Source organism: Doryrhamphus excisus, chromosome 11 (genome assembly GCF_030265055.1).
Source record: "Doryrhamphus excisus isolate RoL2022-K1 chromosome 11, RoL_Dexc_1.0, whole genome shotgun sequence".
Lineage (NCBI taxonomy): Eukaryota > Metazoa > Chordata > Actinopteri > Syngnathiformes > Syngnathidae > Doryrhamphus > Doryrhamphus excisus.
The window spans coordinates 10,835,870-10,862,417 of NC_080476.1; the positions used below are offsets into that span (position 1 = coordinate 10,835,870).

A 26,548-nucleotide genomic window follows, 5' to 3' on the forward strand; every position below is an offset into this window, starting at 1 on the left:
TTGCATGTAAAAAATGGTTTTATTGAGTATTTTATTAAAGGAAACAGAGGAAAAAGGCTCCGTGACGGCAAAACAAACCAGCAGAGGTAACACAAAAATATAAAAAACATAAAAACGTAATTGAGGTGATGACAGGTGAAGCCACACCAGTCGGTCGTAATGAATCAGGAGGCTTTTAAACCTCCCTGATTGGAATTGCCACCAGCTGTGTGCAATTACACTGGAGTCAAGCTGCTGCAACGTCCCCATAAAAGGAAGTGCAGCACACCAAAATAAGAGCACAAGACAGGAAGTGGCAATTCCTGTCTTTTTATTTTGACGTATCTCATACGTGGGACTTTTTAATCTTATAATTTCGATTTTTAAATTGAAATGTCATCTTTTTATTTCACACATGGCTGAATTTAAAGTTTTTTTCCTCATACTTATGACTTTTGATGTCAGAATTTCAGGCTTTTTAGCTCATAATTAAGACTTCTTTTTTAGAAATATTGACTTTTTACCTCACACTATCTCGTCATTTTTTTCATCTGGTAATTTGGCCTTTTTATTTCATAATTATGACTTACCTTTGGGATATTTTTTTCTCTTTTCAGTGACGGAAACAGGCTTCCATACATTTCAAAACTTACAAACGCGAGGAAGATTTCCTTCACAGAAAACTACAATATATACTTTGTGTCAAGTGTGGAACGTTAAAACATCAAGAAAAAAAACAAACTTGGTAGTGCTCAAGCTTGCGGTATAGTATTAAGTTAGTTCAGTTAAATGTGAATTAAAAAAAAAAAGTGCTGCCATGTACTTCTACTTCTACCATGTACTTCTTGCATTAACTTCAGGAAGAGGCACAGCACTGGAACTATTATAATATAAAAAATATATTGGAATAAAAAATGAATAATAAAAAGGACATTCTCAGCAGTTTCATGAGAAAGTGCCTGATAGTGCCTATTTCCAATAAAACCATAAAAACAGTAGGATGAGGCCATAAGCCAACCTGAGAAAAGCATCATGCATCAAAAGCTCCAAACATCATAAAGTTAGTTTTCGGTCAATTGTTAACATATTGAATGATTCTAAGAATAATGAATTATCCTACGCTGTAAGAACGCCCTACGTGTTAAAAGGTTTAGCATTCCTGCCGGGATAGCGGCTGCTGTACTGAGCCTCCATTTCCTCCATCCAGTTCCTGCTCCAGTCCCATGCAGGAACAGTCTCCAGATCCCTGATTGAGCCGCCCTCGGCACACAATGACGGGTACATGGCGCTGAGAGGGGAGGCGGGCGGAGAGAAATCTGAACATAAAAGATACGGTCATGATTTATATTTTTATTGATCAGGAACACAATACTTTTTATAAGGTGCACTTTTGCCACCTTGTGGCCCTTTTTTCAAGCTGTCTTCTATTGTGGAGTTTCATCATCACCTCTTTGTGCAGGTTTCGGCAATCAAAAGAGCCGTTTTACCCCCTCAGCTCACTTAAGAGCCGCAAAACATGATTTAAAAACATCTTATAAATCTATGTAGGTAAAAATATATTTTTAATTTTAATTGTTCAGTTTTAACATCAGAATACAATAAATAGAAGCACAGTGTTCATGTGTGATGGATGCTAACTCATAAGTTAATGATAGTATCATCTTGGTTAAACCTCAATACCTGACGCCTGAAGAAATGTGCAGCGAATTACTACAAAGTACTACAAAGTACTACAAAGTCTACAAAGATTTTGATTGACTGCCACATTTGGAGGGAATTTTGGGGTATCAGAGTCGATCGAGTATAGGGTCTCACAGAAAGTCAGATAAAAAAAAAATCATAACAAAGATGCATATTTTCCACACTCGGGTGTAAAAAAAAAAAAAAAAAAAAAAACTTAACAAAGAAGCTTAAGAGCCACATGTGGCTCTGGAGCCGTGGGTTGCTGACCCCTGTCTTTGTGTCTCTCACACGAAGAAGCGGACACATCGACCATTAGGACGTGAAACGTTGCCAACATTCATTCATTCATTTTCTACCGCTTTTCCTTACGAGAGTCGCTGGGGGTGCTGGAGCCTATCCCAGCTGTCCCTGGACTGGTGGCCAGCCAATCACAGGGCACATATAGACAAACAACCATTCACACTCACATTCATACCTATGGACAATTTGGAGTCGCCAATTAACCTAGCATGTTTTTGGAATGTGGGAGGAAACCGGAGTACCCGGAAAAAAACCACGCATGCACAGGGAGAACATGCAAACTCCAGGGCGTGGAATTGAACCCTGGTCTCCTAGCTGTGAGGTCTGCGCGCTCACCACTCAGCCCCACATTGCCAACATGATCAAGATAAAGACGGTAAGGATCGGCTATGAAATAACCACCATCAAAATCTCTATACTTCCTCCTTGCCTCTCCCTCTATTGCAACGTCCCTTCCAGTGTGCAACCACATGGATAAAAGTAAAGTATTGTTCTGACTTATGTGTCAATTTACATATAGTTTACGTATAAGTTCTATGACTTCCTGAGAACTGAAACACTCTCTGGTAATACAGACAAAGGTTTCACAGAGTGACCAATGAGGTGTCACGATGGGAGAGGGTGATGGATTAAAGTTGCTGAATGAAAGTAATTGCCTTGCGCCGCCTTAGATATCAAAGGTTCTTATCTTCCAACATGGAGCCACTCGTGCATATCCATCGATGAACCCACTCAGACATGGACGACACATATTAGGTAAAGAGGCAAACCTTGACAGATGACTGCATGGCTGTATGAATAGTTGGGACTTTTGAGCTGAGGGCGCCACCCAGTGGATAAATGTAGTATTACCCTACTGGATTGTTGTGTAAATTGACTTACCTGACAAAGAAGCTCCACTAACGGACTCCGCCGTCACAAAGTGGGTGAAGTTGCTGCTGTCATTGGTGTAGCAGCTGTCCACTGAGCTGATGAGGCTCGTACGGGCGCTGGCAAAGTTCCCATCTGTGATGGAGCTCCAAGTGTTCCACAGGGAGCCATCCCATTCGCTGTAACAGGAGGAAGGTGAGCTCTGAAGGCGGGCGCGGTGAAACCCGATGAGTGGGACCTGATAGGATGTGTTATGGTCCATTTGGGCGGACGGGACTAGGTCAGCGTTGTAGGTCATGCCGGTGGTCAGAGGACGGAGACGGGGGACATGTTGCCCAGAAAGGACACTGATGAGATACGATAATGACGTGCTTAGGTACGGCAATATATGTAACACCAACATAGCAGGTATATAATTCACGATGAGAGCTCTACATTTCTAAACAAGATCATGTTAGCATCATGTCGTCCAGAAAAATGGCCGCCCCACAACTTCATGTACCTAGATTCCTCAGCGTGAAGTTCCAGATACTGATTGGCTTCCTGCGCTGTCAGCGTGCCACCCTTTTCTTCAATATAGGATGACGTGGACAGGTGGCTGTAAGGGGGGCGACTGTCGTTGGAGGTGGCGTCCCCCGCCTGTGCGTGGTAGCCCGGGGTAGCACACACTGACTGAAGAGAGCCCAGGTCTACTGTCATCTTGGTGGAGCGACTGGATCTGGGGGAGAGACCACACACATGTAGACGCTGCTTACGGACTGAGCTATTCCTGCCCCCAAAAGTCATGGCCGACTTCAGCCCCCCACTCAGTGATGAGGAAATGATGAGCGGCCCAGGATGTGTTCTGCCTGAGGTCAGCCTGACCCTGATCAGGATAAGCGGTAGAAAATTGATGGATGTGTTGATCTTACCCTTCGTCTGAGGTCACACTGTGAGTGTCTGCAGTTTCCTCCAAGTGTAACAGTGGTGGGCGTGTCCACGTGTCCAATAGGTGCAGGGATGCAGAGTATTGCAGCAGCCGAGGACAGCCAGCACCTCCATTATACTCTGGACAGACCAATATACATGATATTACATTGGACGGAGAGATGAATGGATGAATAGATGGATGAATGGATGGATGGATGGATGGATAGATAGAGGGATGGATGGATGGATGGATGGATGGATAGATGGATGGATGAATAGATAGATGGAGAGATGGATGGATGGATGGAGAAATGAATAGATAGATAGATGGATAGATGGAGAGATGGATGAATAGATGGATGGATGGATGGATGGATGGATGGATGGATAGATAGATGGATGGATAGATGGATGGATGGATAGATGGATAGATGGATAGATGGATAGATGGATAGATGGATAGATGGATAGATAGATAGATAGATAGATAGATAGATAGATAGATAGATAGATAGATGGATGGATGGATGGATGGATGAAGGATGGATGGATGGATGAGAGATGAATAGATAGATAGATGGATGGATGGATAGATAGATGGATGGATGGATAGATGGATAGATGGATAGATGGATAGATGGATAGATGGATAGATGGACAGATAGATAGATGGATGGAGAGATAGATGGATAGATAGATAGATGGATGGAGAGATGGATGGATGGATGAAGGATGGATGGATAGATGGAGAGATGAATAGATAGATAGATGGATGGATGGATGGATAAATGAAGGATGGATGGATGGATGGATGAATGGATGAAGGATGGATAGATAGATAAGTGAAGTGAAGTGAAGAAGTGAGATGAGTGTTTATACTAGGCTGACCTGATGGGACGTGACTAAATCTCTGTTTGCAGACACTAGTTGGACCAGCCTGGTCCGCGTTGGCTACGATGGGGACACTGCTCACTGCGTGCAACTCTGCAAGTTAACACACACACAACACACACACTGTAGTCCTGAGAGAATCACTGCATCAAAATTCACATGAATTAAGGAAAAGACAACCAAAAAGTAGTATAAACAATGTGATAATATTATAATAAACATCCACCTTGCTTAATGTGCCTCTTTTCCCTCAGCACGCCCATCTTGGGCTGAGGTCGTATGCACTGTTTCCATGGTAACATGGCCCGACTAGTGAGGAGCGAGGTCCCAGGTCCAGGCTGAGTGAAGATCTGAATGGTCTCAGCTCCTTGCTGTTGGGGCAGACCGTGAGGCATTTTAGGGCAACGTCCGGGACTGTTGAAGGTCTTCAGGCCGTTTCCCATCAGGTCAACGTAAAAGGTGCCGTAGACACTGCAGCTGTCAGTCACAACAGGAACAGCTGAGTCCATGCAGCTTGGCTCCTTATTGGTTGGCACCGGAAAGCCTGGTGAAGCATGGATTGGATGTGAATGGAATGTTGCAGATCGGTTAGATCGAGTACAGATCCAAATTTATACTCACTTGCACTCCTGATCCCTGAATGTTTGTGACCTTGAGCCCACAGGTCTTGGTACTTCTGGTTCAAAGCTGGTCTCCAGGCCACAGAACTCCAAGGAGAGTCTGGTGCTGTTATCCTGAATCATATAATCAAACACTTTCAGGATTTTGAGAGTTCTAGCTTTTCCAAACAACTTAACAGTTGGTATAAAAGTCACATCTTTACCTGTGATTTATGAAGAGATCTTCAGTGGCGAGTCCATGCAAACCTGTGGAGAAAATCAGAGAAACGTCCTACATTTGTCTAACTGTGAATGCTTTAATATTTTGTAATATTGTTTGCATACTTTTAGCCCGCTCACGTCCTGCTATACACATCCTGCTGTGGCGTTTTAGAAGGCAGACAGCCGCAATCATCAAAAAGCACCACAAGAGGGCACCAATGCTGCCAATCAGTATGGGGTCCTGAAGCAGGGCCACAAATGTAGACTGATCCAGTCTGGACTGCCTGTCTGTCTCAGAGGTAAATCCCAGCTGTGGGTCTTAGATAAACAGAAATATATATTAGCCTCATCAAATAAACAGAAAATCATTTTTCAAGTGTCAATTTTCTTACTTATGACAAATCCATGAGGGTCACTTAGCATTCCTATTCCAGCACCATTGACAGCGGCAATAGTAATCCAGTAGCGTTTCCCTGGTTGCAAGGAATACACATCAAGACTGCGTCGGCTGCTATCTACGGTCCAGTTTTGGTACTGCTGCTCATCCGACTCCGCACACCATACCTGAGGAGAATAGTATGGAAAGATAAGTGAAAATGTCAATTTTGAGTTTTGGCTGAAAAATGTATTTGCATCACAAAAAACCACAGCTTTGTGATTTTGATAACATGTTAAATTGAATTCCCACCAAGTAGGATTCAATATTGATAAATAGAATATTTTCATAGCTATGTCATAGAAAACCCATTTCTGATCTCTTTTCTAAATATGCTTTTTAACATCATTAGAGTACTCAAGACATGAACTAACACCCCTAGAATCACCTTTACATTTGTATTACCAAACATAGTCGCTATAATCAAAAGAAAATACAACATATTAGCCATAAACAAGCTAATGTTGACTCAGCAGTTGACTTAGCAGTACCTTTTTTTTGAGTACTTCCAGCGTATTAGCGTCATTACAATAGCCATTTAAGTGTCACAGCTAACATGATCCATAGGCAAACTCATTGATAAGTTTAGTACAAGTCTAGTCTCACTAAACAATTATTGACACCTAGCGGCTGATACAATACAGAACTGCATTGACAATAATAATACTTCTTCTGCCTTGTATTTGTATTTGACTAAACTTAGGCATGGTTCATTTCATTAGGTAATTTAAAAAATCTTAATTTAGGCCAAGAGTAAGTACAATTTGCTTAAATGTGCATTAAAAATTGCATTCATTTTCTACCGCTTATCCTCACAAGAGGCGGGGTACACCCTGGACTGATCGCCAGCCAATCACAGGGCACATATTGACAAACAACCATTCACACTCACATTCATACCTATGGACAATTTGGAGTCGCTAATTAACCTAGCATGTTTTTGGAATGTGGGAGGAAACCGGAGTACCTGGAGAACATGCAAACTCCACACAGAGATGCCCGAGGGTGGAATCAAACTCGGGTCTCCTAGCTCCTAACGCCCGGATACTTTCATTTTAAATGTAATAAAAAATCACTATGAAGGTAAGGTCTAAAACGGTGATTGGGGATTACCTGGTAACCCTGGATGATCCCATTGAGGGAGTCGGAAGGAGGAGGCTCCCAGTTCAGGTGGATAGAGTTATTGTGATTATGGCTGACAGTTATCGACACGGCCAGCGGAGCGGCACCGGGCACTGTGAATAAGTCATTAGTCAGAAACCATTCAATTTGAAGAATATAGTCAAATCTTAGTATGAGTACAAATACTCACCTGTCTCTGGGACTCTGAGGAGCTGGGTGTTACTCTCCCGTCCGTACAAGTCGCTGCCGTACGGGCGAACCTTAAACTCGTACTTGTAGCCTCTCTTTAAAGGGCCAACCTGTGCTTGAAAGCTCGGCACCGTCACTTTTATTGCCACCCAGTCTGAGCTGGCAGGTAACAGAGAACGGTAGAGAACCTCAAAGCCATCCAGGTAATGAGGCTGAGTCTGGAGGGACTGGAGCTGAAAACAAGCATGTATAAGTCGACATTCTCTGTAAAATTCTCTGAATCTGTGTTTACATACCGCCCACTGTACTTGTGACATGTTGGACCCCGGGGCCGTGATGGTGACATTCTCTAGAGTCAGACGCAGGGCTGACAGTTCTTTGTGGAGGTCTTTCTGTTTTGTGCTGGAAGCTATATAAAAACATAAAGAATCAATGTAACCCAGGGGTCTCAAACTAGTGTCCTGCGGGCCACACACTAGTTTGAGGCCCCCGCCTTGATATGAAAGTTTAATGTTAGTGCGGCCCGCGCAAGTTTGATATGGATGCTGTATGGTATCATGTACCCAGAAAAAATGATTACGTTTGATTAATGTTCATGTTAAAGGGTAAATAACTGTTAATAGTTATCCTCCATATCCGTGTGGAAGTGGTAAGTTTTTGGCTATTTAAGTTTAAAAGGAAATAACTTGAAGGCTACCGTTTAGGTCGCTAGCTCTCCAGTTTGTGAGTTAGCATGTGTCACAAGACCCTGCAGTTGCGCAATATGTTGTAAATAAAAAGAGTATAAATGTGACTATAGTCGTGTTTTGTCATGTCTACAGGGCTCTAATAATACTTTGTTAATTTTAATCTGAAAAAAATAATTTGTCTACCCACCAACTATATGTGGTTTCTTAAGTTTTTATTATTTGCCATTTTATTATTATTATATTTATTTATTTATTCCTTATTTATTTGTTCCTTACTCAATCCATTCCATAGTTTGATTCCACATACTGAAATGCTATGGCTTTTTAACGTAGTCCTAGCATATAAGTGTTTCAAATGTAGTTCTTCCCTGAGATCATATTTCTCCTCTCTTGTAGAGAAGTATTGGATGGCATTTTTAGGTAATTGGTTATTTTTAGCCTTATGCATTATATTCACTGTTTGAAGATTAACTATATCACCATGAAACACAAATGAGACAGATTGGGGCAGAACAAAAATGTATCTTGGCATAGATTTACCTTCAACGAGTAGGTTCGCCGTAGCACTGACCACACCGACATCATTGACTGCAGTGCAGGTGTACTTGCCAGCATCTTGGATGGTCAGGTAATGTATCTGGAGTGTCTGGTCCGGGTTCACAAGATACCTGTGAAAAAAAAAAAATCCGGACGATAAGTCACACTTTTTTTCATAGGTTGGCTGTTACTCCAGAGCGACTTATAAATGAAAAAACTGTTTATGTTACATAAACACTGGACACCTTTTCTGTTCATGTTTATTTTAGGTTTATTTTGTAGCTGAATAACCATTGTGTTAGCATATTTTACACCTATTTAGCCTGTTCTCTATTCTTGTGAATACCTGCCATTGGGCAGTGGTCCCTGCTCTCTGCTCCAGACCACAGCAGGTGGAGGATCACCTTTGGCTTGGCAGTAGAACTGAGCTGACTCCCCCGTTCTCACCGACACATTTTCCGGTTTCAGCACCAAAACAGGTTTTGCTACAGAGAAGCAAATATTTTCTTAACATTAAATTTCATTTGCATTGTATTACACATGAAATGATTGGGGCCTCATTCACAAACTGTCCTTAAAGATGAATTTGGTCTATTCAAGAAGATTCTTAAGAGCATATTTGTGAAGTCAGGCCCATGTATTGTATTGCCACATCATTATTAGTCGCTATAGAGACGTCAAACCGAGCACAGTGAGCCGCGCTGCCCTGCTCTCTCGCACCCCCATAGTGTTGCTGGCCACACACACATAGGCACCGGAGTGGTTCTTCTCTGTAGGATCGATGATGAGCTTCCCATTCAACTCCTGTAGCACACACAAAAACACACACAGAGCAGTGGAGGAAGAAATCATGTAAGAGTTGCATCATGTTAGAAAAGAATGAGACCCGAGTCATTTTTGAAACCCAGGCTGTGCACACTTCACACACTTCAAACCTACTCGGGAAATAAATGCATACAAGTACATGTGCATGACAGGTGATTCACAATGGGGAAAACATGTATTCAACATGCTTCTTTTGCAAGACTTTTAGTAAGTGATGTGTACATCTCACTCATTGAAGCAAAGCATACCGTGTAGTGGAAGTCAGTGCTGTTGACTGGCAGTCCGTCTTTCCTCCACATTATATTTGGCTCTGGGTGTCCCACGGGCGGTCCACAGTTTAAGACAGCCACCTCTCCCTCAGCCACCTCGACATCATTGGGCTGCACAGTGAACGCGTCTTGCAGTGCTACAACAATACAGAGGTTGAAGGTCATGTGCAAAAACCAAAAGTGCCCATAAACAATTAAAAGCTTATGATTTGAATTCGATAATACATGTTCATTTATGTACTACTGTTAAAAAAGCCTATTTTTTTGCACTTTGTATAGTGGTCCTTGAAAGCACCATAGTTGCAAAGAGGCAAAAAACAGTGATTCCGATTCCTACATTACTATGTATTACTGGTGAATACATATACATTTTGGTAATGGTTATGATAATGGTAATGGTTTTATTTCATGCAACAATGACATAATGGGTACCATAGTAACTGTCAATATTGTGATATATATATATATATATATATATATATATATATATATATATATATATATACATATATATATATATATATATATATATATACATATATATATATATACATATATATATATATATATATATATATATACATATATATATATATATATATATATATACATATACATATATATATATATATATATATATATATATATATATATATACATATATATATACATATATATATACATATATATATACATATATATATATACATATATATATACATATATATATACATATATATATACATATATATATATATATATATATATATATATATATATATATATATATATATATATATATATATATATATATATATATATATATATCACATCATGACTGGTTCAAGACTCTTTTATACTTTAAAATATAGATGAATAAGTATGTGAGGCCTAATGTAATAATTACGACAATCACAGTCATCCTCTTACTTGCAATGTGCAGTGATGCATTGTGGCTGACGGCCGTGCCCGCGCTGTTCCTGGCCACACAGGTGTAGATGCCCTCATGGGACTGGCCATGTCTACCCACACCCACACTCAGGAAGAAGAGCCTATCATCTGACAAAAACATGGGCTGTAGCTGGCCATCTCCCTTGGAAACCTCCAACGGCTGGCCATCGTGCAGCCACTCGATGGTCGGCTTCGGGTTGCCGTCCGCCCGGCAGGAGAATGTGGCGGGTTTCCCAAATTTCACCACCACATCAGAGGGGTGGTGGACGATGCGGGGGGGCGCATCATCAGCACAAACTCTGGAGCCTGTGAAATGGCAAGATAGAATTTGTTAATCGGGCACTGATTTGCAGAGAGCCATGCTCCTGTGTAACCTAACGGACAAGAAAATTAAAAAAACAAATACAAAACTAGACAAATGAGTAGTAATTTTACAAGAAGTACAAAAAAAAGTAATAATCTAATAAGAAGTCAAAATATTCCGGAAATATATTTTTAACTGTGAGAAGAAAAGTTAAAAATATAAAAATAAAGACCAACAGAAATTTACAGCCAAAATATTATGAGAAAAACATCACACTCTAGGGAGAAAATGTTTTTAATTTTATGAAAATAAAATACATTGATTTTAAAGTTAAAAATACAAAACTAAATAATTGTTGGAAAATTAGTTTGGGGAAAAAGTTATGATATTATGGGAATAATGTCACAATATTCTGAAAAGAAAATTGACAAAGTTTATTTAAGAAAAAAGTTTAAATATGTGGGAAAAAAAACAAAATAAAATAAAAATACAGTACGCCTTTTCACCTATACCACACAGCTAAATGCATTTTTTTTCATGATAGGAATATAAACTGCTCAAAAAATCCTGTACAATAACTGTGCAATAAACTGTGCAATAAACATGTGGCTTATAGTGTATATAACTTCTTTATTTTGCACTTTCTATGCTCTTGTACTCTGCTTATGCTGCTGTAAAATCGTACATTAGCTAACGTGGCTCTCGATAAAAAATTGCATTATTTGGATGATGCTTGGTGGGCCAAAAGAAAAGCTTTGGTGGACTGGATGTGGCAACGAGCCGCTTATTATGGACCACCGTCTAAAAGGGAATATTGTGTGCTTGTAAACATAGTCATTGTCTAAATTTGTAGCTAGCAGGAATGCCATTGTTTGAATTTCCTGCAGAGTTGGATGACCACAAGTAAGGAAACGGAGACCGATGAGCTTCCTGATAAGACAGGAAGCTCAAGGCGCTCAGGAACATCAACCTTAACAAAAGAACATAAGAACAGTGTGCTTACAGCCAAAGAAAATACACAGTTGAGTATTCCTCACATGGACTTTTTTGAGCTGTTTGTAAACTTAAGAAAATAGCATAAGTGTGGGGAATCAATACAGTTATTTATGCACGATTACATTTCAAACTACTCCCCCTCATTTAAAATCAAACCCCAGTTTAAAACTCAACATAAATACAAAGTAACCAGGTCAAATGTTATTCTTCAGACATTATTCTTCAGCGTCCTCAGTTTATGATGGCCGGAAATGTTGGAAAAAAATAGCTAACAATACCCTATTTAACCCACACCCATTTTTGCTTCAAGGAAAATGATAGGGGGGATACTATACGCTTTTCTTTTCAATATTGTTGTGCATAGTACCATAAATGTACTTGGAACTGAATGAAACATTTATTCATTCCAAATCATCACAACTCTAAAATGTATTATGTATCATATTAGCATTTTTGGCTTCTGGGTTTGTGAGGTGAATCTGAAATCTGAAAAAAAAGGGGTGTCCATATGTGATGTGGGCCAGCACTCTTGATTCTGAAGGCCTTGGGTCGATTACATTGACATAGCAATACATAGAAGCTAAAAAAAAATAAAACAACACATGCACTACTGGAGCAGCCACATTTATCTCATTATCTCATTACAGTATGCCTTTTTGGAGCAGAGTTATGGTACATATATGAATTTACTGAAGACCTATAACATGGACTGTTATAGGTCCATAATAAAGCATTATAATTGTTAAATGGCTTTAAAATAATCCTCAAAAGAGCTAATAAACTCCTAAAACTATTAACCCTGGTACAACAGGGTGAACTCCACATAAACATCAGTCGATCTCTACCCAAAAACACACCATGATAACATTTAATCAATTAAAGTGGACATGGTCTGCCATTTTATTTGACGATGTATATGTAAGAATGCTACATTAAAAGGAGCTAATGCTTTACCTTATGTAAGAAGACGGAAGTAAACAAAGATACTGAATAGACTTACCTGTCAGAAGAAGTGTAATTATCACAGAGAACAGCCTGGCATCACCTCTAGTCATCGCTCATTAAATATCTTCAAATGTGTGTTTTCTTTTTTCTTTTTTAACGAGATTATATATACTTATTGTAAATATAGACTCTTACAAAATATACAAATATAGCCGAGAATGTATGAAAACCTTGTGGGGGTAAAAACTTGACCGGCTGCTCGAGCAACACTCGGCTGAAATAATCAACTTCCTGTCAGCGATCTTTTCAAAGTAAAATGAAAGACCACCCCTTTCAAATTATAACAGCATGAAACAACTGAAACTGAAATTAAAAATAACAAAGTGAAAGTTAAACAAAACCTAATAATAAAAAGTGTGATTTAATTACCGTAATTATTATGATGATTTATTTTCCCACATAATAACTTTTAGGGGGCTGTACAGGTCAAAGATCAGGGTTTAACTATACATAAAATAGATTCTGATGCTTTTTTTTCCCCGCAGGATCACATCTGCATACCTGAGTACTATGTGTAAAATTTTGTTTATATTTTTTCTAAGCAAAAACAGTGACATAATTGAATCAAATGGGCATTTGAAGGGCTAAAAACACATATTTACATTTTTTTTTAGAACTCAAGTTGATGGAGCGATCTAAGCAGCAAAAAAGCTGCAAAACTATTAATATATTGTGTTTTTATCACAGTTTTTTGGGGAGAAACTTTCTTGTCTTCTAGAGCCCCGAAAAGGTGGTAAATTAAAGGCACCCCAGAGAGTTAAAGGGCACCTATTACGATTTTTCCACTTTTCTGACCTAGAAATGTAGTTAGAAAGTTGTATTATTGTGGTAAACGACGCCATAGCTTCAGATAAGAATGCTCTGTTTCAAGCTGAGTGTGACCAATCACAGCGGAGTGGGCGTGCACAAAGGCGGGCCGTGGATAGAAAACATTAAAACAGACCGTTTTGGAAATCCAAGGAAATAAAGCTGCAATAGGTGCAGATTCTGGAACATCTAGAAAGGAGTCCGTACCAATAATTATCGGACATGCCAATTTGTAACTGTAACTAATTACTTTTGTAACAGTACACATCTATGATATATATTAGTCGTATTTTAGTGGAAAAAGTCTAGTGTTTAATATCTCCACCATTATTTTATTTTAAGCACTGATGGGTTTTTATGTCTTGATGTAGATTTTGCGATTTTAAACTCTATCCACTACATGACAAGGGAAAATAATAGTAGTCAGAAAGTAACCCAAATGAGTTCCCAGTTGACAGGATGAGAACAACACTCCCATTGCAGTGCAAATTTCCAGAGAAAAAAAACAACCACGACCCAGAAAAAAGTGAACTACCGCAAGCTCATTCCTTCTAAGGACCGCCATAAAGAAAGGATTGTTTAGTGAACTGTTTTTTTTCTGAGGCGCAGAAAGACCTTGGACCGAATGATTGATGTTTATATTGATCCAACAACTTGGGCTTGATGGTCCCCGACATCAGCCAGCTTTTCAGGCCGCAAACAAAAGGTTTAGCGAGGATGAAGGATGAAACCCGGCTCAATAGAATCCATGAGATTGATGCAGGGCCGCCGTGTGCTTATGGGAAGGAACCTCGCTCACAATGAGGACTAAAGGTCAGAACAAGTGGCAGAATAGGGAAGGATGGTGGGATGGGAGTGAAGCAAAAGAAAGAATTTGTCAGCCCCAGTGAGCGATGTGATAAAAAGTGAGTGGAGAGCGGAGTAAGTGCATTAAAGATAAAAGCTAACCTTCTTCATAAGGCGTAAATATTTGGCAACTGCTTTATCAAATAAGGCAGGATTGCTCAAAGTGCATCCTTACAAAGAGTTTACAACCAATTTTGTAAATGCGCCTTTACGGTAACCATTTTATCGAGAATAAAATACAACCTGTGTCTGTCTAAATGCGCCTTTACGGAACCATTTTATCGAGAATAAAATACAACCCGTGTTTGTGTCAGTGTTAAATTTGATTAATTAGTTATCTTTTAATGACAGCAATTTGGAAAAGTTTAGTATTAGTGTTATTTACATAAATTTCTATGGGATACTTTGCTTTGGTTAGAGTCTGTTTTGGTTTGAGTCGGGCCTCTTGGAAAAGATTAATGACATCCTGTACAATAACTGTGCAATAAACTGTGCAATAACCCTGCAATAAACATGTAGCTTATAGTGTATATAACTTCTTTATTTTGCACCTTCTATGCTCTTGTATTAGTGAAAAAAAAAAGTCGTAATATGAAAAACAAACAAAACAATGAATAAAACTGTCATTTTTGGAAAGTAATTTGTGACAAACATTGCAATGTTCCCAGAATAAATCCAAAATATCAGGGAATAATGTCATACATATGTCATATTATGAGATGAAATTTCGTTTAAATAGTTGGAGCAAACAGCAGAACTAGAAAAAACTGACGTCATATTCCCAGAAGTCATATTATAACAACAACAACAACAAAAGTCATAATATTTTGAGGAAAGCAAAACAAAATAAAGTTGTCATTTTAGAAAGTTGGAAAAATATGTGAGGAAAAAGTTATGATATTCCAGGAATAAAGTCAAAATTTGATAGGAATAAAATCCAAATATTAGGATGGGAAAATTGGCAAATATTATGTAAATGCAAAGTTCAAATATTTGGTAAAAAAAAAAAAAAAACAACTGCCAAAAAATAGGGGAAAAAATACAAAATGTCATAATAATAATAGCTGTTTTATCTTGAAATATATATAACTTCTGAGCATATCTTTACAATATATCAAAGTTGGCCCTTGCATCCTTTCATTTGTCACTATGTGGCCCTTACTGGAGAAAGTTTGGACACCCTGAGCCTATTTCTAACAACAGCATACTTTTTCTGCATCATTCCACATGTCTCAGCTTAGGTCTACAAAACGTTTTAACAGCTCACCTTTTCTGTGGTGTGTCCTGCTCCTGACATGTATATGCTGGTGTCCAAGAGCATTACCAAAATGCACCTTGAAGCGGGTCTTTGACCTTTTATCTCCCGGTTCTGTTGGACAGAGGTCTTGACATTTGCACCTCTGAGAGTACTCAGCCCACGTGTAGAGCCAGGATGCGCAGAGAAGCCAAGCACTGACCTTCATCCTAAATCCACAGGCTTAGCTTTCACTTCCGAGATGCCAGTCCCAAAAGCTGCATTACGTCTGCTGCGACACTCTTGAAAAATGGAACTTTACTGCCGCACAATTTAGATCTGAATGCTTTTAAGATGGTTTAAGATGATGCCCTTCATCTCACTCACTTGATTTTGCTCCTTTTTGGTCTTCGTCATCCTCCTCTGTGGGTCTTTTTTTGCTTTAAACAGGAACGAGTAAGCAGAAGTTGTCTGAAAAGAACAACAAAAACAAGATTCCACCCCGGAAAGGCAGCCAAGGGGTACCGTCTTATCCAACATCTGTGCCATTCATTCTGCAAGGAACAAGTCAGAGTCTGGGGGAGGAGGCAGGCATGAGGAGGTTCAAAAGAGGAGGTAACAGAGAAGCCTGTTTCCCCATCACCAATTAATTACATTTTAATGGATTACATATATCAGGTTTATGTGAGGTTATTTATAGCATCACATTCTTAGGTTATTTATAGCCTTTGAGACATAATCCCTCCCCCCAGCTAGGCATGCCCAGAACACTTCACCAGGCAGGCATTGATATCACAGTAAAATAAACATAATCCATCCATTTTCATACCAGTCCCTCCCAGGGTAGCTTTGAGACATAATCCCTCCCCCCGCTAGGCATGCCCAGAACACTTCACCAGGCAGGCATTGATATCACAGTAAAAGAAACATAAGCCATCCATCCATTTTCTTCTGCTTATCTGGGACCGGGTTGCTGAGTCCTTGCCAGGGTAGCTTTGAGACATAATCCCTCCCCCCAGCTAGGCATGCCCAGAACACTTCACCAGGCAGACATTGATATCACAGTAAAAGAAACATAATCCATCCATTTCCATTCCAGTCCTTCCCAGGGTAGCTTTGAGACATAATCCCTCCCCCCGCTAGGCATGCCCAGAACACTTCACCAGGCAGGCATTGATATCACAGTAAAATAAACATAATCCATCCATCCATTTTCTTCTGCTTATCTGGGACCGGGTTGCTGAGTCATTCCCAGGGTAGCTTTGAGACATAATCCATCCCCCCAGCTAGGCATGCCCAGAACACTTCACCAGGCAGGCATTGATATCACAGTAAAAGAAACATAACCCATCCATTTCCATTCCAGCCCTTCCCAGGGTAGCTTTGAGACATAATCCATCCCCCCAGCTAGGCATGCCCAGAACACTTCACCAGGCAGGCATTGATATCACAGTAAAAGAAACATAAGCCATCCACCCATTTTCTTCTGCTTATCTGGGACCGGGTTGCTGAGTCCTTCCCAGGGTAGCTTTGAGACACAATCCCTCCCCCCAGCTAGGCATGCCCAGAACACTTCACCAGGTAGGCGTCCAGGAGGCATTCGGACTAGATGCCTGAGCCACCTCAACTGGCTCCTCTGAGCCTCTCCTGGATAACCGAGCTCCCCGACCTCCAGGCTCTCGGCCCGGGCCTTGCTCCACCACGTTATTTTTATTATGACGATTAAAACCGATTCAACAAGCAGACCTCCCACCTGCCAACCTGGCAATCAACACATTATGGGACTCGTACATCAGCTTGATTCGCACATAATGAGCAAACCCAAAAGTAACCAATTCACACATGTAAAAATGTTACGTTTTGATGTGAAACACAGTTGGCTCATTTGTGCAGGATCGCCAAGGGTGCAAGGATTATATATCTGGTCGGGTCATTAGCTTTCTATAAACATGCAGCAAATGTTATTTTATATTAGTTCTACTTTGAAGCGTTGCTGTCTTTTCTGTATTGGGACTCATTGCCACCACAATTATTTGGTCATTAAACACCACTTAATCATCATTTATCTTCAAATGCAATTTTAATTAGCACAGCTCAGTGTTTCTAATAGAGTCATTTAGATGCCACTGATAGATCCCGGTGCTTTGCTCAGCAACACATTATAATGGGACTGTCTGTGTCAGTTGTCATTACAACTCTTTACAGTAACTGCTTCTGAATACACCTCATGCACACATACATATACACTTGGATGCACACTATATCACATCCGTTCATCAATATAGTGATATATTATGGGAAGAAACCGGAGAAAACCCACGCATGCACGGGGAGAACATGCAAAGTCCACACAGAGATGGCCGAGGGTGGAATTGAGCTGTGAGGTCTGCGCGCTAACCACTCGACCGCCGTGCAGCCCACCACATTAAACTCATTAATTCTTTCATTTTCTAACACTTTTCCTCACAAGCGTCGCAGGGGGTGCTGGAGCCTATTCCAGCTGTCTTTGGGCGGGAGGCGGGGTACACCCTGGACTGGGGGCCAGCCAATCACAGGGCACATATAGACAAACAACCATTCACACTCACATTCATACCTATGGACAATTTGGAGTCAACAATTAACCTAGCATGTTTTTGGAATGTGGGAGGAAACCGGAGTACCCGGAAAAAACCCATGCATGCACGGGGAGAACATGCAAACTCCACACAGAGATGGCCGAGGGTGGAATTGAGCTGTGAGGTCTGCGCGTTAACCACTCGACCGCCGTGCAGCCCACCACATTAAACTATGTAATTTAATTTTACAGTTTTGTTGTTTTCTTGACTAAATAAGACATTCGACTTGTTGCCAGTTTGTATGTTAAAAGTTGAAATCCTTAGAAAGCAACTGGCGGACCGGATTCAAACGCTTGGTGGACCGCATGTAGTTTGTTCACCCCTGTGTTATACCCAGTCTGTGCTATACCTGCCATTACTTTCCTTTCAGCAGAAATGGGTCTGGTTTCTTATGGGTTCTATTTTTTATTTCATAATTATTTGTTATTAAATGTGTATTTACCAGCTTTTCTGGAAAGTGGTAAACATTGTTTTCAGGATTAGTTAACAGGAACTGAGACTCATTGTTTTACGATAACCCGACCATTCATGGGGTTTTTGTGTGCTGAGAGCTGGGTGGGGCGGTGATGGTGTACATGTCACAAACAGATGCCAATAGAACCCAGACGAGGAACCGCAAGCCAGAAGTTCTGCTTGAGTGCATCTGAATGCAGGATCTATGAGAGAGGAGCGCAACACGTCCTTTTTTTTTTTTTGTAGTTTCCAAACCTTGCACCCTGAGCTTTGGGCTCACACCTCTTTCTCCTTGCATTGCTGTCTCTTTCTCTGGCCCGCCTGCCGGCACCCCCCATCTCTTTATATGTCCAGCTGGCTACACCACAAAGACTTTGTCCCACATGCTTTGTTCTGATCATTTTCCCACTCCCTTGAGACAGAATTTAGAGTTTAGTCACAAAAATTTAAATGAGGAAAGCAAAGAAAAAAGATGGTTGTAGGGCGGGCGGAGGGGAGGGGGGGCAAAGATAACAGAGGCAAATTAGAGCGGGAGTGAGTGTGAGAACAAGGATGCAAGGAAATGAAAACTGTTGGATATTGTAAACCGGGATTCTTCAGTAAACATAAACACTGCAACTATTTAATCAAGATAAATGAGCTGATGACCCCCCCGCCCCCCCAAAAAAACAGCTCCCTATGATAAAGTCCTCTATTATAAGTGCAAATACAGTTTAGCTCAGGGGTGTGTAACTTTTTCCAAGGAGTGCCGCACTTTGATATATTGAGCAGATACTAAAAGCAATCCAGTCTAGGTCAATAAAGTAGATCCTCGTATACTCATGAGTTATATTTTTTCGTTATATTTTTGTTCCGCAGCCTTTAAATGCATCATAAATGAACACAAAAATGAAAACGCAAAAAATGAACGCAAATGCGCAAAGATCTATCATTCTGGAAAAGGCTATACAGCTGTTTCTTAAGCTTTGGGACTCCAGCATACCACAGTGAGAGCATTCATTCATTCATTTTCTACCGCTTATTCTCACAAGGGTCGCGGGGGTGCTGGAGCCTATCCCAGCTGTCTTCGGGCGAAAGGCGGGGTACACCCTGGACTGGTGGCCAGTCAATCACAGGGCACATATAGACAAACAACCATTCACACTCACATTCGTCAATTAACCTAGCATGTTTTTGGAATGTGGGAGGAAACCGGAGTACCCGGACAAAAACCAACGCATGCACAGGGAGAACATGCAAACTCCACACAGAGATGGCCGAGGGTGGAATTGAACCCTCGTCTCCTAGCTGTGAGGTCTGCATGCTAACCACTTGACCGCCGTGCCGCCCACAGTGAGAGCAATTATCCAAAAAAAAATAAAAAATTGAAAAACTGGAACATTGGTGAACCTTCTCAGGAGTGTCCGGTCAACCAAAAATGACCCCCACAGTGTAATGAGGACTCATCATAAAGGTCACAAAAGACCCCACAGCAACAGCCAAAGAACTACAGACCTCACATACCTCAGTTAAGGTAACTGCTGCTGAAGAAAAAGAACATTATTCTTTTTATGTGAGTGTGAAGCATACTTTATTTCAAATGTTTTATTTTTACAATAAAAAAAAACAAGTGCCACTTTCTTTAAGGGCCAATTACAGGCAAAATGTCATCTCCGGGTCAACAGTTTCCAGATCGTACAGCTGAAATGTGCAGTTCCCCAGCTTGTGTGAAATCATGCAGTGGATTGATGCGTTGAAAAAAGGACCACAGTATAGAGATGTGGGCCGGAACTAAGAGGATTGGTTTTGTTTCATTAAGACTCTCGACTTCATCCTGGTTGGAATTCCCCTCCACATCTCCCCAGGCTTCCCAACAGCAGGGGGATGGGGGATATAGTGTTTGTAATTGAGCTTCGCAAATCGGCATCACATTCATACCTGGAATAAAGTTGTTGGAATAAACTCACACTGTGCCGGTGAAGAATGATCATAAGACAAATACTGGTGGTCCTCCAGGTTATAAACAACTTCCACTCCCAGACTGTGATGTCTGTCAAGTTTTATTGAACATTGGAACTTATACCTAAATTAACTCCCAGGGTTATTGCTTTCCCAGGAGCTGCTAAAGTGCCTCTCCTCTGGGTGTTGCCAGGGGAATTGCAAGATGCATTCACAGACACTCCAAAAATCACAAATCACAAAGGTTGACATATAATATAACCAATATCAAAATTGGGCCCTTAGTGATTTATTTGCACCATTCTTTTTGTTGGTTTCAATCATTATACTATATTATACTATATGTACAGTACTTGCAAGGGTCAATAATACATACAGGTTCAAATATGAGGATTTGACTTCAGGTTTATGGGCAGTTTTCCATCATGATTCCGTCACCTCTGTCTTTCCCAATTTGTTTAAATATTCAATTCTCAGTCCTGGATGGTTGATGACTTCCTTGGATTCTCCCTTTGTTATTGTGTTTAGCTTGACCCAATGCATGAACTTCCGGCTTCAACAAGAACTTAATCTGGCTTGGGCTTGTCAGTTCTGGAACCTTCAGCTCCAGTTATGATACAATGTAGGTGACTTTATGAATTTCAGTCTGGATGTTTAAAAAGTTATAATTGTGCCCCTACAAAAACAAAAGTGCTGGCTCCTCCTTTGAGGTTGTTTACATCAGGGATTCGATCCATTGCCAGCTCTGACCACGGCGGTTCTAGCGTGTTCTCAGAGCTTTGGCATAGATGGGCTCAAGAAAATGAAATGGGAGCAGCATGAACAACGCTATGAGAAAGATCACACTTACTAATGCCAGCAGCACATAGCGAGCGATGAACAAACTGTCCACTATCTGTACAGGGGGGGAAAAAAAGTGCATTATATTCAGTGTTGATAATTAATAAGAATTTTGGACTAAATGCTTTCAAATAAATTGCAGCAGACGCCTAAGTTCAGTATTTTTTACTTTTGTCCACTAGGTGTCAGCATAGAGCTTCCACAAACACACTGAAAACTTTGCCCACTCAATTTCAGCACAAGACTTACACACTATTGAGATGCAAAATGAATCAAAACAAAATAATGCCATGCATTTCATGTACTTTTCAACAACAGACAGAAGATTAAAGCAATATGTTGTATCATTACCTTGGTTCTGAACTGAAGATCAAACAGACAAATGCATTTACTGAGAACCATTATACAAGACTTGACTGGGAACCCTTTGTTCCCAGTCAAGTCTTCACTTGAGAAGGTGTGAACATTTTCTGATCTTATTGTAAGTGTCAATATTTTAAGCAAATCCAGGTGTTCCTCAAGTTACAAACAAATTGGAACTTATACCTAAATTAACTCCCGAGTCACACACACTGTACACACAATACATGGACATATACTGTAGTTAAATGTAGATATACAGAGATTAAATAGTAAAGAGTAATAGCTTTTACCCCTGCGGTTGTCTTGCAGGCCTTTATACCTTCTAAAAATATTGTCCCAGTCTAATCTGGAAGGATAACCTCCTCTTCTGTGCATATGTAACAGTGCATGGAATCCATAACCCCTTTATAGCAGTCATTAATATTCAATGTTTAACTATAATGCAGTCAATACTAGTAGCTGTTTCTCATCTCTGAGCTTTTTATGATGTTCATTTTCACATCCATGATGGTGGCTTTACTTTTCTTTGACGTACTGCCGTGGTAGTATTAACACTTTACATTAAGGTACACAAAATGACAGTAATTAAAGAGGAAAAAACCCTAACCACTACTTATTAGCTTCTCACTAATTACTCTAAATTGATGTGACTTAGTTCCGCAGTAATTACTCAATAGCGTTTTCCAGAAATTAATTAATAAATGATCAAGGTTAATAAATGATCGACATTCTCCTCCCATCTAGTGTGGGGGTGGTAAGATTTTGGCTTACTAAAGCCAAAACAAATTTCCAATTTATTCAATATTATGTGTCCCACTGGGTTACAATTGATGAAATAAAAACTTTTAATGCAAACCAATGACACTAATATGTGTAAAAAAAAAAACAATTGAGGTGTTGACATTCTTCAACCGCCTATGCTGGAACAAGCCAATCTTGAGGTTCAGGACCAATGTAATGGTTTAATTTATTCATGGAAGCGCGTTCACAACCACAAAATGTTGTAACGAAGGACCACCTGTGATGTTCGTCATGACCATGAGCAAAGTAAAAGTGGATTCCAGAGACCCACCTCTTTAAATCTGTTTTTTAATATCTAACTTTTTATATCTGACTGCTGTGTAACTGTGTATTAACGAATGAATGTTGTATTTTGGTGTGTCTTCTACTCTGTTTACTTGCTTTATTCAACTCCATTCTTCTGTAAAGTGTCTTTGAGTATTTTGAAAAGCGCTATACAAATAAAATGTATTATTATTTATTATTATTATTATTAAATATAGTTCATCAGCAGGGAAGAAACAACACATCATAGTGGCATTAATGTTGCCTAAAATGGCAAGGCTAGGGGGTTAAAATGTGGCTCTCGACAGCTGTAATCCAATACTAGATCTGTGATATACTTATTGTATATCACAGTATTGTTGATTCGGCCCCCCTGAAGTTGAAACAAAAAGTACATCCACAATACCAGAGAAACAGTAGTCCTATTCCTAGTTAATGATACTTAAGAGTACGTGGAAGAAGTGTGGTTTAATGTATGTGGTTTCTTATGGATTCGGTTTGCTTAATTTGCCAGTAATTCATAATTGGCCACTGGACAATTCATAGCAGCTGTGAGGGGCTGATAATAGATGGTGATATTTCAAAATGTTGTAGCTGTACGAGCTTTCGCTCTTTTTACGGTGCAACTGTGGTTTGAAATCCAGGAAGTCATATTGTGCTGCCTCTCTTTTGCTCTCTCTCGTTCACTGTCGGTATCTGGGTTTGCAGACTATAAAATGTGAGCAGACCAGGACATGGCTCTTCTCTGCTTTTTCTATTGGGTGGCAGCTTGCTTGGCAGATCTGGATGGCTTACTGGCACAACCCGTAGGCAACATTAGGGGGGGTGGGGGGTGTTTGCTCTCTGCTGCTGCTGCTGGACTAAGATAAACCAAAGCAGGCCTTTGTGGCAAGCATGTGTGCCGAGTGCACACAAGCAAACGCGTAAATACAAAAGGCGAGTACCTTTTTAAGGCAGTATACATAGTGGCTTCTATTCTAGATGACATTAAGGTTTTGGGATAGGTTGTGTATCCTATACTGTGCTATACCTTTCTCTGTCACACGGAAACAAATCCACACTGGGAAATGTCAACGCCTCCAATTTTTTTACACATACTATGGTCATTGGTTAGCATTAAAAGCTTTTATTTGATCAATTTTAACCCAGTGGGACACATTATATTGAATAAATTGAACAAAACCTTACCACTTCCACACGAGATGGGAGGAGAATGTCGGACAATGCCATGGCACAAACAAGCAATCATTTATTAATTAATTTCTGAAAAACGCAATATAGTGAAGAAGCGATAATTGAAACGTGATATTGCGAGTTACTGTCGGTAAAATGTAGCTTGCCGTTCCAACTCTGTACAGCAGATGGCATTGTAACTCTGCTTTGTAACACATCTCATATTAAAAGATGGAGTGGTTTCAACTTAGAGACTTTGTTGCAATGTTTAGAGAGTATTCAGATCTCCTTTAGGAATGGGTGATATAAAAGCTATACGATGTAAATTATAAACATTTTGGAGTACGCTAGAGATTTGAATTCTATCATCCTATCATGATGAATAAGATCAGAAGGAGAAAAAAATGTGAGCCTGTGCAAGCCTGTTTCATATCTGTGTAGACTAGAGCTTCACCTCTCTCTCTTTGAAAGCAGGTCGTGTCTCTGGAGTCCGAGGGAAAAACCCCAATGCCAAGGAGATGGTGAGAGCCAAGAGGAAAATGGGGATAATTCCCAGCCTGGAAACACACACACACATTTCATGAAAAGTGATTGCAACCTTGAAAATATTCAACACATCATATAATTTCAGCTGTGTATTTCTGAACCGTTCAATGAGCTTTGCCTTGAACAATTTTTCACGGTACGCAAACACTGTGGGAAGCATCTGATTGAATTATTCATTTAGTCAATTCTGCTATCTGCAGATGATGCGATTCTGATGGCTTCACAAAGCTGCAAGATCATATATTCACATCAAAATGAAGAATTTTAATTTTGGACTGTTGGATTTTAAGGACTTGGATCTTCTAAGTAGTGTTTCAAAATGCAAAAATAAGAAATAGCAGTGACACCAACAAAATGTAGAGTAAGCAATTCAGCTCAAGTTAAAGACCAGAACTCCAAAAACCCCAGAAACCCTGTGAAATATAAAGAAAATTTTGAAAAAAATGATTTGATGAGTAGCTGCACTATTCTTGTTAATCACGTCAAAAATTGGTTTGGGCATGCTTGATGCCAGTTTTGATGCTGAACTTCCTTGCCATCCATCCCCAAATGTTCCCAATTGGATTTAGGATCAGGGGAACACACAGGATGGACCATTTTTCGAATAAAGTCCAAACCAAATGCAACTCACTCTATGCCTTAAATCCATTTCTCTGGAAGAAGTCCTTTGTCAGCACCACACAAGTAAATAGTAGTAAATGCTTTTAACACTCATATCGTTTACATTAAGCATCGAGGAATTACACTTATCGAGGTGTAAGTGATCAGATTTGAGGGTAAGGGTGCTTATTAAGTGTTTATGCGGAAGTATGAGATATTAAAACAAATGTTGGTGTTGATGTTTAGCACTCACTTTACTGATCCAGCTGCTCGAAGAAGCACCATGCAAAGCACCAGAGCCACAATCCAAACAGCGGCAATGACGAAAACCCCTGTGCCGACTCCCAGGACTGTATTAACCATTTTTTGAGTTTATGGGACAAATCCGTAAAGTAAACAAAAGTATATATATATAATCTCTCACGGCTGGAGTTAGCTTTAGCGCCGCACTGCTATGTGGGCAAACTCGGTTAGCTGCGTCCGCTGTCTCGTCCATACAACTCGTGCACTACATAAACCCTGGAACTGTACATTAATTATACGAATATACTTTATATTGACACGTTTAGCTCACGCAAATGTGACTTTTGTCCGTCCATTTTTCTAATAGTCAAGTCCAAACCAAATGCAGTTCACTCTGTGCCCTTAGATCCATTCTACGCGTCCTACACTTCCTAGTAACAGCAAACTTGAATTTCATTGGATAGCTGAAATCCTAACTAGCCAATCACATATGTTGTTACTCAGACAAGCGATTCTTTTGTATCCAAGCGTCATAAACATCAATCTGAAATTGACGGTTATAATAAAACCGAATCACTACATACGTGATAAAAAAAGAAAAACGACATAAAAATGTATAGAAATTTAAAATTATTGAGTAAACAGTATTTAGCGTTTGGAAGGGGGTGGGCGGATCGATCCAACAATTGGGGGTAGGATATTATTGGATCGATAGTGTGTTGAGATTGATGATTTTCATATCACTTTTACAAACTGAGGGAATTGTATGCATGAAACAATTGTATTTAATACTGCAATACCGTTGTACTATTGTACTACTGTTGTACTACTACTACTACAACCATTGTACTATTGTCTTATTTTGTGGTATTTATACTGCATATTGTTCACAGATTTTTGGATATAAACGTTTTTTGTTTGATGAGTTTTGTTCTGATTCCAAAAATATATATAATTTCACAATATCAACAACATAGTACAATTATTTCCTTGTACTACAATTGTTTCAACAAAATAAAACCAAAAGTGCAAAAGATGAGCAAAAA

The 26,548-nt window shown here is 39.8% G+C and overlaps 2 protein-coding genes across 5 annotated transcripts; both read right to left on the reverse strand.

Moving 5' to 3' along the window:
- Positions 1–16,010, reverse strand: robo4 (roundabout, axon guidance receptor, homolog 4 (Drosophila)). Of its 2 annotated transcripts, none has more exons than XM_058087842.1 (19): positions 15,697–16,010; positions 10,451–10,777; positions 9,500–9,657; positions 9,110–9,230; positions 8,773–8,911; positions 8,430–8,557; positions 7,497–7,609; positions 7,202–7,433; positions 7,003–7,124; positions 5,846–6,017; positions 5,577–5,771; positions 5,456–5,498; positions 5,254–5,366; positions 4,859–5,176; positions 4,630–4,725; positions 3,744–3,879; positions 3,335–3,550; positions 2,845–3,179; positions 1–1,295 (listed from the first exon to the last, which is right to left on the reverse strand). In XM_058087842.1, exons 1-19 carry the CDS (start codon positions 15,890–15,892, stop codon positions 1,114–1,116), a joined length of 3,342 nt encoding a protein of 1,113 aa, XP_057943825.1. In that variant the 5' UTR covers positions 15,893–16,010; the 3' UTR covers positions 1–1,113. The 2 variants fall into 2 exon arrangements, with proteins under 2 accessions (XP_057943825.1, XP_057943826.1); XM_058087843.1 differs by lacking the exon at positions 15,697–16,010 and adding an exon at positions 12,772–15,675.
- On the reverse strand, positions 15,850–25,930 carry tmem218 (transmembrane protein 218). 3 transcript variants are annotated; one of them, XM_058087844.1, is made up of 4 exons: positions 25,513–25,930; positions 24,568–24,670; positions 21,523–21,567; positions 15,850–16,134 (listed from the first exon to the last, which is right to left on the reverse strand). In XM_058087844.1, the coding sequence occupies exons 1-4, from the start codon at positions 25,620–25,622 to the stop codon at positions 15,997–15,999; spliced, it is 396 nt and encodes a 131-aa protein (XP_057943827.1). In that variant the 5' UTR covers positions 25,623–25,930; the 3' UTR covers positions 15,850–15,996. The 3 variants fall into 3 exon arrangements, with proteins under 3 accessions (XP_057943827.1, XP_057943829.1, XP_057943828.1); XM_058087846.1 differs by lacking the exon at positions 15,850–16,134 and adding an exon at positions 19,417–20,651; XM_058087845.1 differs by lacking the exon at positions 15,850–16,134 and having other exon boundaries at positions 19,417–21,567.
- Between the last annotated feature and the right edge of the window lie 618 nt (positions 25,931–26,548).